This window comes from Panthera tigris, chromosome D4 (assembly GCF_018350195.1).
Source record: "Panthera tigris isolate Pti1 chromosome D4, P.tigris_Pti1_mat1.1, whole genome shotgun sequence".
Taxonomy (NCBI): Eukaryota; Metazoa; Chordata; class Mammalia; order Carnivora; family Felidae; genus Panthera; species Panthera tigris.
In genome coordinates, this window is record NC_056672.1 from 81,419,207 (window position 1) to 81,436,444 (window position 17,238).

Consider the following 17,238-nt stretch of genomic DNA (forward strand, 5'->3'; position numbering starts at 1 on the left):
GTAGTCTACCAGAATTCTCTGGGACAAAGACGACAGACATGTAAAAGAAGGACTGTTCTATTAAGAGATAGATGGATTAAAATGTAAACTCCTTGAGAAAAGGCCATTTTTGTCCATTTTGTTAACTGCTGTCTATCCAAAGTTACATCTAGAAAAGTTAACTGTTACATCTAGAAGAATTCCTGGCATACAGTAGTCATTCAGTAAAAATATCTGTTGAAAAAATGAAACAGTTCCTGCCACATAATAGTCAGAGTGGATGAGTGAAACGCCAATATATGGTTACTCATTCAATTGATGCAAAATAACCAAACTTTTTATCTTTTTTAACCAGGGATTTTCTTTGTTGAGTCACCAGGCAATCAGCTCCAGAGGATCTCACCACGTCTTTCTTATGCCCTACTGAGAAGTCAAACTTTGGCAGAGCTTAGATATGTGGTGACTCCAGAAAAAGAACTTGTTAATGATGCAGGAATTCAATATGTTGCATCCCAAGTAGATTAAAGGGTTTTTCTCAAACTAGAGAAGCCCTTTTAAAGCTAGAATACAAACAAGTATGGGCTGCTTTTAAGTCTAGCACAGCAGATTAGTCTAGCAGATGTTTACTTTTATGTGTAAAATGGAAATAACTAAGGAACTGTGGGTAATAATAGCAGATACAAATTTACTGACTTACAGTTTAAAGATATTTTAGGGCTATATTTATTCTTTGAACTTAAATAAAGGCAACAAGGAAAATGATTAGGATTTCCTTGTAACAGTAATATAACTCTTATCGAGCAATTACTGAGCACATTCCAGGCTCTATGCTACATGCTTTACATAGATCATCTGGTCCTTCCATATCAAAAGGTTATATACTGTCAAAGTGGGATAAGTACTTTAAAATGGCAAACTTTAGGGGGCACCTGGGTGGCTCAGTTGGTTAAACATCCAACTTTGGCTCAGGTCATGATCTTGTGGTTCGTGAGTTTGAGCCCCCACATCAGGCTGTCTGCTGTTAGCAGAGCCCCCTTCAGATTCTGTCTCCCCCCACCCATCCCTTCCCCACTCACACTTTTTCTCTCTCTCTCAAAAATAAACATAAAAAGAAATGGCAAATTTTTAGACTTGTCAGCGAAAAGGCATCAAAATCCATGACAAGATTCATAGCCTCACGTGATCATACAAGCTATCCACAAAAATCAGACTAAGGAAAAAGCTAACCTTCAGCCACATTCCAGACAGACAGCTAGATTACTACAGCTGTAACCTACATGGCTCTCAGGATTCCAGGCTCTCCTTTGCAGCACCCCTCTCCTGCCTACCTGATTTTGCCAGGGCTGCTTCCTGTCCTGATAAGATCTTTCCTTCCCAACTATCCATACTTTTGGAACTACCTCAGGTCTTCCTGGGCTCATTTTACCTCTAGGGAGTCTTCCATAATAACTCCCTATAGAATATTATTACTTTTTGTTTTCCAATAACACTTGGAACACAACTCCGTTATAGTACCTATCAGAATGTATTATATAATATTTGTTTACGTCTGCCTCCAAACCACACTGTAAGACCCTCAGAGGCAGGGAGTAGTATTATTTAGTTCATTTTCATTACTTCTACCAGCTGGCTGGTGTTGGGCACATAGAAGATCCCTAATTTTTGAATGAATTAATGATTTATTTATTTTTCAAGTTGTTCCCTTAGTCTGTAATTAAAAAAAAAATTGGGATAGGATTTACCTTTTAAGGTGTATAATTCAGTGAGTTTTGGTATATTCACAAGGTTGTGCAACAACCATCACCACTACCTCATTCTGAAACACCTTCATCAGCCCTGAGAGAAATCTCTACTCATTAGCATTCACTCCACAGCCCCTGGCAACTACTCATCTACTTTCTGTCTCTCTGGATTTGCCTATTCTGGACACTACCATAAATAGAACTCTGTAATATATGGCCTTTTGTATCTAGCTTCTTTCACTTAACAGTTTCGAGGTTCATCCACATTGACTGTAGTATGTATTAGTATTTACTTTTTTTTTTTTTTTTTTACGGCTGAATACATTCCACTCGTATGGATATAAAACAGTTCTAGGTTACCTTGCCAAAAACCTTCAAAAGCTCATTTTCTAAACATATATGTAACACAAGGTCTCCATAATCTGGTGCAACCTACCTATCTAATCTTATTTTAACCAGTCCCTAACATAAACTTCCTGTTCTAAAAGGCTGGTCTCTTCAATATTCCAAATAATTATCAACAAATTTGACCCATCTTATGCTGTTTCTTTTTCTGAAATCCACCATATTTTTCCCAGCAATATAAAATATTCCTGTTCTTTCATCCAATTTCAATTTTGCTTCATTTGTGTAAATGCTGTCTCCACAACTATACTCTCATAAGTTTCTTAAAGGAAAAGAGATCTTATACATGTCCTGTATTTTCAAGTGTGACAAGAACCTAGCTCAGAATGAATGTTCAAATACCATTTGCTAACTAGACAATGTTCTCTGACATGTCATTTCTAAAAATCTCTCCCAGGGAAAACTGTAAGGATCCTCCAATAAACAAATCCTCCTATCATATGCTAACTGCAGAAATAAAGAATATAATTGCTTACCTACCCACTGTTTATTATATGAAATCACTAGCATAATACTTTGTTCCTAGAAGGCATATAATAAATGCTGACCGACTATTCAGGGGCAACAAAATCGGAACATGATTTAACTGAGACCCTAAAACAATACCAAAGCATGAGATTTCTGAGATGTAAGTAACTCAGATGGTCAGAAAGTTTTAAAACTTTTTTCTTACAGAACCAAAACCCTTCCTTATGCTGAAACCTGAAAATATTGGTAATAATAATAACAACAAGATATTGAGTGCTATCTGGCAGGTACTGTTCAATGCACACTGCAATAGTGATTCACTTAATCTGTGCAACCAACCTGTGTAGTAGTTACTATTACTGAATGAATTTTGTGGATGAGTAAATTGAGGGAGACAGATTAACTGGCCTAAGATCAAACAGCTAGAAAACAGTGAGCCAGAATTTGAACCCAGGGAGTCTGCCTCCCAAGAGCCCCCTCTTAGCTACTACACATCATTAAAGAATATAGAATAGACTGTTCTGAGTGAAGTAGAGGCTGGAGGCTTAGAATCTCACCTTGCTGAGGTTTCTATTTAGCTCCTTTCTGGTACCCCTCTGTATACGATCCTAAAGTTCAAAGATCTAAGTGTGGAAAAAACCCAATTCTGGTCCAAACTCTTCAGTTTACAGTCAAGGAAAACAAAACCCAGAGCTGAATTGACTTTCTAAGGTCACAGAGCTTTTCAACTGCAGAGCCAGGACTAGAACTCAAATTTTGGGGGATTCAAGTGCTTTTTCCACTAGGTGAAGATTATGCATTAAAAATTCTGATTAGTTCCTTTCCCTTAGGATAAATTAAAATACTCAGTCATTTCTCAAAAGGCTGAGTAACTCACAGTAGCCATTTTTACCTAATACTTACTTTTCAGTTACAGACTCTGCAGAAGGCCCAGTTGCGTTCTGACCATTAGTGCCAACCTTCCCCACTTTCTTCACAGTCTCCAGAGCTCTTAAAGTACTGTCAGTACTACGTGGGATTAGCTGGGAAACACTGTTTTCTGCATTTGAAATTCCATTTGTACTTGGAACAATTTTCCCCGTTGTTTCAGTACTTCCTATGACAGAAATGACATTTCCGGCTGTGGTTGTGACAGTGTTGTTTACACCAACTTTATTTAGAAGAGGAAATGTTCTTACAGTTGCATTGATCTTTTTGTTCCTTAATCGATACCTGTTTCAAAAACAATCAACATATATTGGTGAATATTGCACTAAATTTACCCTGGAAGGGGGGGGGGGGGGAGAAGACAACGGGAAAAGATTTAAATAGGAGGAAATAGCTTTGAAAAAAGTTTCATCAGCTAAATATCAAATACAGTCTACACCAAACTCTGCTGTTAGATGTCACATGAAAACACACACACACACATGTAATTAATGTAGCAAGCAAAATACACATGTATCAAAGAAGCCTGATGAGTGAATGGGAAGAGATCCTTTTGAAAATTTTGTATAATTGCAATAAAAAGTACACTATGTAAAAATGAAAGGAACCATACCAAATCTATTTAGGAATGTAGAATGAAGAAGAAAGGTATGCAAGAGGTGACAAAATTCTGTTGTTACCAAATGTTAGAGCATTATATAAATTAAAAAAATTATAAAACCAAAACTCGTTCTTAAACACTACACCAGATTAGTTTATGCCTAATGTAAAAAGCATTTGGATCAAGAACAGAATTTTCTGATATTGAATTCATAGTTTTATTTATGGTGGTCAGGTATAACACTTTCAATACATAAAGCAATTTGATCTTGGGACTCCATTTAAGAAAATCTGTTTCCACTTGTACAACAAAAACTTCATTATAATGTAGTCCTAGTCAAGGTTCCAAAACTTTAAAGTGGTGAACAACTGTTACATGAACAAAAAGTTTACACACATTTGGAGCCATAATTACATATGCCTAAATTAATCTGATATTAATGTTATAATCAAACAAAAGATAATTAAATATAGTGTTAGTGATGAGCAATGCCTTCACAATAGTCTCCCTTTCAGTCCCTCAGTATCTATAAACAACCTCATTATTCAATCCCACTAGTCTCCATCTCCCCTCTCTCCTGCTCTCCCTCTCTCTCGTGCACGTCTCCTCCCTCCCTCCCTCCCTCCCCCCCCTCTCTCTTTCTCTCTCTCTCTCTCTCTCTCTCTCTCTCTCTCTCTCTCACACACACACACACACACACACACACACACACACACACACACACACACACACACACACACTGACAGAGGCAGGTGGAGCTCAATAAAAGAGAAGTGTCCCCAGATCAGACTGGCTGAGGATGAAGTGACTGAACACAAAGTTAAAAAAAGACAACAGGTTATGGTCAGTTTATATAAGTCATCTTAAGAGATTCTGGAGAGCGACTGACTACTTTTTTTTTCCTTTTTATATATATATTTATTTATTTATTTACTTAATTTATTTTTAAATACATCCAAGTTAGTTAGCATATACTGCAACAACGATTTCAGGAGTAGATTCCTTCATGCCCCTACCCACTTAGCCCATCCCCCCTCCCACAACCCCTCCAGTAACCCTCTGTTCTCTGTATTTAAGAGTCTCTTATGTCTTGCCCCCCTCGTTTTTATATTATTTTTGCTTCCCCTCCCATATGTTCATCTGTTCTATATCTTAAAGTCCTTACATGAGTGAAGTCATATAATTCTTTCTCTAATTTCGCTTAGCATAATAGCCTCTAGTTCCATCTATATAGTTGCAAATGGCAAGATTTCATTCTTTTTGATTGCCGAGTGATACTCCCATTACACACACACACACACACACACACACACACACACACCCCACATCTTCTTTATCCATCCATCAGTGGACATTTGGGCTCTTTCCATAGTTTGGCTATTGTCAATAGCACTGCTATAAACATTGGAGTGCATATGCCCCTCTGAAACAGCACACCTGTATCTCTTGGATAAATACCTAGTAGTGCAATTGCTGGCTTGTAGGATAGTTCTATTTTTAATTTTTTGAGGAACCTCCATACGGTTTTCCAGAGTGGCTGCACCAGTTTGCATTCCCACCAGCAGTGCAAAAGAGATCCTCTTTCTCCGCATCCTCGCCAACATCTGTTGTTGCCTGAGTTATTGTTAGCCATTCTGACAGGTGTGAGGTGGTATCCCACTGTGGCTTTATTTGTATTTCCCTGATGATGAGTGATGTTGAGCACTTTTTCATATGTTGGTTGGCCATCTGGATATCTTCTTTGGAGAAGTGTCTATTCATGTCTTTTGCCCATTTCTTCACTGGATTGTTTTTCGGATGTTAAGTTTGATAAGTTCTTTATAGATTCTGGATACTAACCCTTTATCTGGTTTGTCATTTGCAAATATCTTCTCCCATTCCATTGGATGACTTTTAGTTTTGCTGATTGTTTCCTTTGCTGTGCAGAAGCTTTTCATTTTGATAAGGTCCCAATAATTCATTTTTGCTTTTGTTTCCCTTACTCCCAGAGACGTGTTGTAAGAAGCTGCTGCAGCCAAGATCAGAGGTTTTTGCCTGCTTTCTCCTCGAGGATTTTGAAGGCTTCCTGTCTTATGTTTAGGTCTTTCATCCATTTTGAGTTTGTGTATGGTGTAAGAAAGTGGTCCAGGTTCATTCTTCTGCATGTCGCCATCCAGGTTTCCCAGCACCACTTGCTGAAGAGACTGTCTTTATTCCATTGGATATTCTGTTCTGCTCTGTCAAAGATTAGTTGGCCATATGTTTGTGGGTCCATTTCTGGGTTCTCTATTCTGTTCCACTGATCTGAGTGTCTGTTTTTGTGTGAGTACCATACTGTCTTAATGATTACAGCTTTGTAACACAGCTTGAAGTCTGGGATTGTGATGCCTCCTGCTTTGATTTTCTTTTTCAAGATTGCTTTGGCGATTTGGGGTCTTTTCTGGTTCCATACAAATTTTAGGACTGTTTGTTCTAGCTCTGTGAAGAATGCTGGTGTTATTTTGATAGGTACTGCACTGACTATGTAGATTGGTTTGGGTAGTATTGACATTTTAACAATATTTGTTCTTCCTATCCAAAAGCATGGAATATTTTTCCATTTTTTGTGTGTGTCTTCTCCAATTTCTTTCATAAGCTTTCTATAGTTTTCAGTATATAGATTTTTCACCTCTTTGGTTAGATTTATTCCTAGATATTTTACGGTTTTTGGTACAATTGTAAATGGGATCAATTCCTTGATTTCTCTGTCGCTTCATTGTGGTGTATAGGAATGCAACCGATTTCTGTGCATTGATTTTATATCCTGCGACTTTGCTGAATTCATGAATCAATTCTAGCAGTGTTTTGGTGGAATCTTTTGGGTTTTCCATATAGAGTATCATGTCATCTGTGAAGAGTGGAAGTTTGACCTCCTCCTGGCCGATTTGGATGCCTTTTATTTCTTTGTATCGTCTGACTGCTGAGGCTAAGATTTCCAATACTATGTTGAATAACAGTGGTGAAAGTGGACATCCTTGTCTTGTTCCTGACCTTTGGGGTAAAGCTGTCAGTTTTTCCCCACTGAGGATGGTATTAGTGTTGGGTCTTTCATATATATGGCTTTTATGATCTCGAGGTATGATCCTTCTATCCCTACTTTCTTGAGGTCTTTTATCAAGAAAGGATGCTGTATTTTGTCAAATGCTTTCTCTGCATCTATTGAGAGGATCATGTGGTTCTTGTCCTTTCTTTTATTGATGTGATGAATCACACTGATTGCTTTGTGGATGTTGAACCAGTCCTGCATCCCAGGTATAAATCCCACTTGATCAGGGTGAATAATTTTTTTAATGTATTCTTGGATCCAGTTGGCTAGTATCTTGTTGAGGACTTCTGTATCCATGTTCATCAGGGAAATTGGTCTATACTTTTCTTTTTAGTGGGGTCTTTGGTTTCGGAACCAAGGTAATGCTGGCTTCATAAAAAGAGTTTGGGAGTTTTCCTTCCATTTCTATTTTTTTGGAACAGCTTCAAGAGAATAGGTGTTAACTCTTCCTTAAATGTTTGGTAGAATTCCCCTGGAAAGCCATCTGGCCCTGGATTCCTGTTTTTTGGAAGACTTTTGATTACTAAGTCGATTTCTTTATTGGTTATGGGTCTGTTCAAATTTTCTATTTCTTCCTGTTTCAGTTTTCGTAGTTTATGCGTTTCTAGGAATTTGTCCATTTCTTCCAGATCGCTCATTTTATTGGCGAATAATTGCTCATAATATTGTCTTAGTATTGTTTTTATTTCTGCTGTGCTGGTTGTGATCTCTTGTCTTTTATCCTTGATTTATTTGGGTCCTTTCCTTTTTCTTTCTGATCAAACTGGCTACATCTTTATCATTTTTGTCAATTCTTTCAAAGAACCAGCTTCTGGTTTCATTGATCTGGCCACTGATTACTTCTTTAAGAAGGACAGGTATGAGTAGACCTGTATTTTAGAAAGGCATTTTGCTGGCATGGAGGGGCCTGTGTTTTCCTCAACATGCTCTCTGAAACCTGCTCTTCATTTTTCACCTCAAAGGTTCTTATACAAAATAGCCAGCTGCTCTTTGCTTTCCATCCTCAAAGGACAAATCTCAGCTACCTTTAAGATTACTCTGGCAGGCAAAAAATAAAATTTTAATTGCAAGTACCTTAAAAGATAAGGAGTTGTAATAAGTAAAACCTTAACTAAAGGAGGTAAAATATGTGGCAAGTAGCAATACATACTGGGCTCCTAGCATCTAGGCAGCTAAAGACTTGGACTTCAAATCCAGACCTCACATTTGAAAATGTCAATTACTTCCTATTCTTTTAAAATCACCTTTTGAGCTCCATCAAGTCCTTACTCCCTGCCTTACTCAGCTCAGAATCCACTATCCACCATTCGTCCCTCCCTTGGCCCACTCCCTGTGTTGAACTCCTGGTAAAACCCTAATCCAGTTCTTCACATATTCTCTTACTCTGTGCCTGCTTCCAGGCAGCTGAACATTGGTGGAGAAAAACCATGCTATCATGCTCTCTAGACTCTCTTCAAAATTCTGATCAATTATTTAAAATGGCCAAGCAATACACTAATACACTTCTCTACTAAATTCCCTTTCCCATCTCTAACATCCTTTCTACCTCCACTGCTGATGACATTGCCTCCCACTTGACAGACAAAACAGATGAAGCCAGAGGAGACTTACTTCTTTCACCACCAATTCCAGGAAGCTTCCTGACCTGTAACTACATCCTCCTCCTAAAAAGAGATGAAGAGCTCCTGCTCTTAACTCAGGTCAATCCTGCCACTGGGGTTCTAATGAGGTCCAATCTCTCCACTTGTGCCCCAGGTCCCAAGCATATCTGCCTTTCCAAAGACTTCACTCCTATAATGATCTTTTTTATTCTAGTGCACCATCACTTCATTCAGGTGTCTGCTTACATGCCATATCCTCTGATATCCCTTCCCAGACAACCTCGTCTAAAATATCTCCCCTTTCCCAACCATTCTTTCTCCATACCTTGTGTTATTTTTCTTCATAGCACCAATCAGTACCAGATATTGTATTTTGTATTTATTTGCTGTATGTCAATCTTCTCTACAACAAAGTAAGCCCCATGAGAGCAAGGATTTTTGCCTTCCTGACTGACCTCTCTATCTTCAGCACATAATACAGTGCCTGGTGCACACTGTGTGTTCAATAAATATTTGTTGCGTGAATGACATTTCTAAGACAAAGTTAAAATCTCATTGTTGTGGGATGCCTGACTGGCTCAGTCGGTGGAGCATGAGACTCTTAATCTCAGGGTTGTGAGTTCCAGCCCCATGCTGGGCATACAGCTTACTTAAATAAATATGTAAGATTAAAAAATCTCATCGTTGCATTTGAATAAAACCCTGTTGGGTCTTCCAAATTCCTCGCCATGGTCATCAAAGCCAGTGTGATGTGGCCTGCCTCTCTAGCCTTATCTTTTGTCATCCCTATCATTCTCCATCTTCCAGACACACTGGTCTTGCTTCTAGCTCCCAAGCCTGCCAAGCTCGTTTCCACCTCAGACTTTATAGCATTTTATCACTAACTGAAATTGTTTACGTGTTTACTGTGCCTCTTTCCTCACTAGAAGCACCTCAAAAAAGTACCCAGCACTTAGCAATCATTTTTATGTTTGCTGAGCTGATTGATTCTAGGCTTCTGTTATTCTCCAGAATGCAGCCAATTCTTAGAAATAGGATTCTAATTCTCTACATTCTCAAATACAGTCACCTAAATTTTTACTTTAGGAGAGACTGCTGGGCATTTACATTTAGTTTGGTTAGAGAAATGCACAGTAGAGAAAGCAGGCTGGAGTAAAATTAAGTAAAACAAATGTTTGCAGAGCTCCTGGTGTATTATGTGAACTAAGACAAAGGTTCCACCCTCAAAAAGCTCGGAGATACATAGCAACATGTATTTTTTTAACCAATAGGATAGTGACATCTCACTTTCTTAATCCTTTGTATCATCCTGTTTTTTTCTCTTCTTTTTTCAAACAGCAACAGAGAATGTGAAACCAGCTAGAAATATGAATTGTAGATTATTTGTCCTTTCAACGTAAATACACTAAATTTACATATCAGACACTTGCTATGTGCAAAAAATATCAAGATGAATTACTCATAAGATAAATGAAGTCCAGTTAAAATACACACGTGCAAATAAATAACTGCAATATGACAAGAAAACTGACATTATACAGTGACTATGTATAGAGCACTACAACAGCACAGTGAAGGAAGCAACTAACACTTGCTTGGAAGTCAGAGAAGTCCTCAGAAGGAAGAGGACCTCTGAGTATGACTAGGAGCTCTCCAAACAGAAAAGAGATAAGCATATGATAAAGGGAAAAACACGTGCAAGGGAAAGAAGAATGCAAGAATTTGTGCAGTAGTAAACAGTGATTAACTAGATGTAGCTTAAAAAAATAAAGACTGCAAAAGGTGGAGTAAGGCTACAAAGCTAGATTAGGACTAGATCCTTTGCTATACTGAGGAACCAATTAAGAATTTAAAGCAGACGTGGACATGATCAGACAATTATTTGCAAGAGAAAATCTTGGTAGCAATGAAATAGGTTGAACATAAGGAGATGCCAGGTAAAAGGTCAGTAGAGAACTAAAATTGATAAACTAGGTAAACACACGTGAAACACTAAAAACAGCATTACACAAAAATGTGACCAATTAATTTGGCTATTATTTTTTTTTTACTACTAATATAATTTCAGTCAAGAGATAATAAAATTGTAAAGTAGGCACAAGAGATGGAGAGTAGAAAGCCAGCTTGAAGGTACAGGACGTAAAATGGATTTTCAGATAGGACACCAGTTTATGGGTGGCAAGGCAATGAAATCACGGTTTCTGACTTTTTTTTTAATAAACTTTTCTTTATTTCTTTTTTTTTTAATATTTATTTTTGAGAGACAGAGAGAGCACATGCGAGTGGGAAGGGGAAGAGAAAGATGGAGAGAGAGAGTCCCAAGCAGCGGGGAGCTCGAATCACAAACTGTGAGATCATGACCTGAGCTGAAATCAAGAGCTGGATGCTTAAGTGACTGAGCCACCCAGGCGCCCCTCCTCTGACGTTTTTAGGTCTACCAACTCCCAAGAAAGTCCCCTAAAAACTTCTACTTTAGCTAAGAAGCTCTATTTCAGGTATGGGCAAGCTCAATAGATTTCCTAGAGCCTCGAAAATCATCCTGATATAAAACTCTGTATAGAGAGCTGCTTAGACTGGGTGCAAACAGCGTCTTTTTGTCTTAGGACCCCTGCAACCTCTCCAGGCTCTTCCATAGGGAGTAAAAACAGAGAGGAGACACATGTTTCTACTCTTCTTTCTAATGCACACACACATATCTTCTATCAGATTGCTGCTGCTGTGGAGCTCGTTATGTACAGGGTCCAGTGCTAGCAACTGAGGAAACAGTAATAAGTAATAAACAAGATAAATAGAGTCCATGGAGGGTACTCCACAGTAAGGCAGTCAATCGAGGCCAGGGGCCAAAGTTGCCTGTTTGTTGTAAATAAAGTATATACCCATGCCAATTTTATGCACAATGGTCACTTTTTTGCTACAATGGCAGAATTGAGTGACTGTGACACAGATCACCATGTGGTCCACCAAACTGAAAATATTTACTATCTGGACCTTTACATAAAAGTCTGCTATCCACTAAAATTTATCGTAAGTTAATCATAATTTTGATTGGTATGACAAAGAGGAACCTTTGTCAGGGGAGGATCCCCCTGAATAAGTGAAGAGTAAGGTAGGCAAAAGAGAAGCTCCAAAGGCAAGGCCAGAAGGAAGAGCATTATGTAGAAGAGCATGGTGCATTCCAGGCACTGGCAGAAGAGAAGTGTGGCCTGAGCATAGAATACAATTCAGGAGCACTGTGCGATGAGATCAGAAAGGTAGGCACACAGATGATCCAGGATCCACAATCTAGATTTTATAACTTTATCCACAGAGTAATTGAGAAACTACCTGTTCTCATTATCTGCAATGAGCCTTATGCATAAAATTCTCCGTTTTGTGGGGAATAATGGGAGTGGGGGTGGCAACAATAACTGTAAGACTAGGAGGCAATGGTGGATTGAGAAAAGGGATGATAGCTTGGACTGTAAGGCTGGAAAGAAGAGTTCAGAAACAAACATACTGAACTACCTTGGTGACTCAGACAAGCAGGTGAGGGAAAGGTAACAAAGACGATTCCTTTAACATGGTATATGTAACTGGCTGGACAGGGTACACTGGGGGAGAGCAGAATGGAAAGTGGGAGAGGATGTATGGGAGGAGAAAATTAGTTCAACTTAAGTTTAAAGTGTAAAAACAGGGTGCCTGAGTGGCTCAGTCTGTTTAACGTCTGGCTCTTGATCTCAGCTCAGGTCTTGATCTCACGGTCATGAGTTCAAGCCCCATGTTGGGCTCCTCGCTGGGTGTGAAGGCTACTTAAAAAAATAAAAAATAAAAAAAAATAAAGTGTCTAAAAACAAAAGGGAGATGTCCATTAAGAGTTGATATACAGGCCAGTTATTCAATAGAAAGGCGGGAATCAATTTTTTGGCAAGATCTCAATGATGAATGTTTGGTTAAAAAACAACAAAAACTTGGACAATATATAATATAGCTTATATTGATTTACTTCTACGTGTGGAGTAAATGGACACAGAAAGAAGGATTACCCAGAGGAGAAAAGATGCAGAAAAAAGAACATTAAGAAGACCAAAAATCATAAAAAGAAAATGTATCTGCAGTACGGTTTTACCTGGGATTTTGCTGTTATCGTCAATTGAACCTGAGCAAATAAGATTGCACAGAGGGTACTTCTGCACAGGTGCTTAGCAAAAACATGGATTCCAGCTATATAATGGTTATTAAAAGTATGACCCTTAAATAAGGTTCTAAGTCATTTATGCTAATCTTGCTTCCAGAAGCAAGACGCTATAGTTTCAAAAGAAAAGATTATCTTGCAATATAAAGAAGTCTACAATGTGAACTTAGTCACATTTTTGAAACTCACCAGAAACTCTGAGACTACATAGAACACTTTCATAATGACCCAAAATTAAACCCATATGAAAAAGAATTCTCGTAACTTACTTTTCAAGTTCTTCCTGAGAATGGGCAAAAGTACAATTTGTTCCTCGGGGACACCCTCCTTGCTGACGCAGATCTCGGCACATGCTAGTCTTGTATTTGCTGTTTGGCTGAGGCTACAAAACAGGAAATCAGTGTGTGAAAAAGTGAGGACTCTTGGGACTTCAGAATTTTATGATTACTGCCTTTAATTCTTTATCACATCAGAAAAGTAATTCTTGTGCTGAAACAACTGCCATTCCACCATTTCCTGTTACATATTACACAGCGTAACTTTAAATTGGTATTTCAGACATTCCTTCTGAGGATTATCTGAAACTGGTTCAGATGTTATGTCTATTTATTTGTCAGACAACACAATGACCACAAAAATAAAAGATTTTCTCATCGATTGATTGCGGTTTTAAAATTATGATACAAAATAATTTAAAAAGCAGGGCACCTGGGTGGCTCAGTCGGTTAAGCGTTGACTCTTGACTTTGCCTGGGTTATGACCTCACAGTTCGTGAGTTTGAGCCACACAGAGCTTGCTTGGGATTCTTTCTCCCTCTCTCTCTGCCCCTCCCCCACCTTCAAAATAAATAAATAAATCTTAAAAAAAAAAAAAAAAGCCATAAGCTTTGTCCACTTAAACTTTCCCAAGAAAGATAGAATACAATTTCCCCTAAGAGTGAACATTTATGAAACCAATTTGTCAGCTTGAGAGTACAACACTCTTCTTACTCTTGAAGCTGCTTAAGTTCACAAAAACAATGCGGAAAAGTATAAAAACCCCATCATATCTGCTATAGTTGCATCAAAATTTAAGATACCGTTGTTATTTCTGTGACCTTAATAAGATAAAACATTTATTGGGGTGCCTAGGTGGCTTAGTTGGTTAAGTGTCCCGACTCTTGATTTCAGCTCAGGTTATGATCTCACAGTTCGTAGGATGGAGCCCCACATTGGGCTCTGTGCTGACAGAGCAGAGCCTGCTTGGGATTCTCTCTCTTTCGGTCCCTCCCCTACACAAACAAACACGCTCTCTTGCTCAAAACAAATAAAGTTAAAAAAAAAAAAAAAAAAGACAGGAGTGCGTGGGTGGCTCAGTCAGTTAAGCGTCTGACTTTGGCTCAGGTCAAGATATCATGGTTCGTGGATTCAAACCCCACATCAGGCTCTGTGCTGACAGCTCAGAGCCTGGAGCCTGCTTCGGATTCTGTGTCTCCCTCTCTCTCTGCCCCTCCCTTGCTCATGCTGTCTCTGTCTCTCAAAAATAAATAAACATTAAAAAAAAATTTTTTAATAAATAAATAAAAAGAGAAAACATTTCTCTTCCAGTTAACATTTGAATATTATAATGTTTTCTAGTAGAATAAGGCTAGAAAGAGTGGAAAGATCACTTTGGAGTAGATCTGATCTCAGCTCTGTCACTTACTGCCACCATGACAGATATGTTATTTAATCTCTTTAAATTTCAGCTTGGGAACAGCAATTATCTTTCTGTGAGGATTAGAAATAACGTATGTAAAATAACATAAGAAATGACTCACAGTAACGTAATAAATGGACATCATTATTAGAATAAAAGAGATTCTACCTTAAACATAAACTCCTTCTCATGCACACTGCAAATATTTTAAAAATTCAAATTCCACATATTTACAAATAGAAACTCATTCATATGAGAGCAATGGAGAAAAAAGTGACAATTTCCCTACATTAGAAAAGAATTAAACAAAATGCCTGGAAGAAATCAATAATCTATACTTAGTCAAAAACGTTTGGGTGCTATGCTATTAACTACTTATCAGATGTACTAAAATTTGAGTTTCTCCCAAAAGAACAGAGATAGGAGTCACATAAGAAGTCTATTAACCTTGTTCAAGTTGTTCAGGATGAACCTCTATTAGATAAAAGCAATCAGAAGTGCAATGAAGATGCTTACCTGAGGTGTCTCATGGCCTTTTCTACTATAATTTTGTATGAAGTCCACAAGGCCATGAACCACTGTTTTAACAGCTACCATTGCATTTTCTAGCTGCTCCCAAGTTGGTGAAACAGCATCTACAAAAAGCCACCAAGGGAATGAGGGTGATTTTGTTAGCAGTAATTCTTTTGTGTTGTTCACCTCAAAGGTAGTAAAAGTATAAGCAATTGGGTATTTTTCCACATACCTGGATTAGGGTCTATGTTTGCAAGAAGCTCTAAATGAGGCCTCAGTCTATTTAAGTTAGCTGGGTCACCTGTTCGTTGCAAAACAATTGTCAATTCCTGGACACTCTTTGCAAATGATTCTGGAGACTGCAGCTAACAAACAGAAAACAGAATGGCTTTTACTCTGGTTCTTATGACACATTTATATTTGAATGCTTCTTTAAGCCAACACACTAAACAGGTTTTCAAGTGTCTTCAGATTCCACAGTAGGAGTATCAGTGATGAATGAAATTTTCACCTCAGAATCTGCCCTATGAACTTCATCATTAGACACTTAGAAAACTTATTTATAAGTTGTATTAGCTCTCTGGGGTCAGAATACAGGCAGATAACAAACTTTGTAAGTCAGCTTCTTTTATGTTAATATCCTGTATTTGGTTCCCTATAGCCTTCCTTGGTTTATTCTGAAAGTTAAAAACACTGTAAAAAGAAATAAAGATAAAATAATTTAAAGAGCTCATGTTTGAGGTGCCTGGGTAGCATCCAACTCTTGATTTTGACTCAGATCATCGTCTCACGGTTCGTGAGTTCAAGCCCAGAGCTAGGCTACACGCTGACAGTGTGGAGCCTGCTTGGGATTCTCTCTCTCTGCCCCTCCCCACATGTGTTTGTGCACATGCGCTCTCTCTCTCTCAAAATAAATAGACTTAAAAAAAAAAAAAAGCCTAATATTTAAAAACATACAAATCTCTTAACTAGTTTTCTCTTCACTCCCTTCAGAAGATTGCAATGCTCTTCAATGGAACAGCAATGATCTAAAACAAGCATCGCTAATTTCACAAACCTTATCAATGATAGACTGCATGTGTGATTTATGTGCCAAGTCACCATACAGAAGTGAGGACCACTGCTCAGGTGAAATGCGGAGTCCTGCTTCCATAGCAATATGAACAATTTGAGCATCATGTTCTCTGCGTAATGCTTCATAACTCCGAAATTCCTCCTTTAGCTGCATCAAGGAAGAGTCTTCGTCCCTTTTGGTAACCTAAAAAATAACAAGGAGGGAAAAAAAACCTATCAGAATTGGTCTGCTCTCCCCTCTTCTCCAATCAATTCTTTTTGGGGGAGGGTTTGAGTTGGGGGGTACCTACTATATATATATCATATACTACATAAAAGAAAGTTCAAAGAAGATAATGTCCTTATCACAAATTCTTTTTGGAACAAAGCAGAACTTGCATAATCTAGTACATAGTTTTGCCTTCCTTCAATGAGATGAGCAGCAGATAGAGAAGACACTTGTAAACAGAAAATTAAAATATAAGCGCTATTATAATGCTCTATGGCAACACAAAGGAAAGGCAATTCAATCTGGTGGGAGAAGAAAGGGGCAACAGAGAAGGTTTCCCCCACTTGAAGGCTGCATGAAATGAGTCTTGAAGAATGAATAGAAGCTTCCACTTGAGAAACAGAATCCTAGAATGATAGCAAGTGGTGAAACAAAAAAATGAAAGAGCACAGAGAATTAAGCGCTAAGATACAGACTGGAGAAGAATCACAGAGGGTCTTATAAAATACAGTGAGAAATTTGTATATTATCCTGAAGGGAATGGGAAGCCATGGAAGGCTTTTAAGCAGACAAGTGACAATTCAGTCCAGCCAACGGGTACACATATATTAGAAATCTTCTATCACCACAAAAATGATCATTAAGGTATTTATACAGCTTTAATTTATACCTGACTTAAGTGATTTAAAAAACATTAGTTCAAAAGTTTACAGAGTTTCATAATCCTACTGAAACTAATTATCCAAACACGCAGGTATATGACTAGACAATTTCTATAATAAATGATACACATTTATCTAAAACTTGC

General features: G+C 38.1%; 1 protein-coding gene and 1 non-coding gene across 5 annotated transcripts in view; both read right to left on the reverse strand.

Moving 5' to 3' along the window:
- The window catches only part of RC3H2 (ring finger and CCCH-type domains 2), a 52,123-nt gene that overhangs the window by 13,830 nt on the left and 21,055 nt on the right, over window positions 1-17,238 (reverse strand). For all 4 annotated transcript variants that reach the window (XM_042963415.1, XM_042963414.1, XM_042963413.1 and 1 more), the window contains exons 6-10: window positions 16,206-16,406; window positions 15,381-15,513; window positions 15,152-15,270; window positions 13,228-13,340; window positions 3,498-3,806 (exon numbers count right to left, since the gene is read on the reverse strand). In XM_042963415.1, coding sequence (XP_042819349.1) covers window positions 3,498-3,806; window positions 13,228-13,340; window positions 15,152-15,270; window positions 15,381-15,513; window positions 16,206-16,406 — 875 coding nt within the window. The remainder of the gene's footprint in view (window positions 1-3,497; window positions 3,807-13,227; window positions 13,341-15,151; window positions 15,271-15,380; window positions 15,514-16,205; window positions 16,407-17,238) is intronic.
- On the reverse strand, window positions 15,600-15,710 carry LOC122233337. The gene has a single exon (XR_006210896.1). It is a non-coding gene; the product is annotated as a small nucleolar RNA SNORD90 (small nucleolar RNA).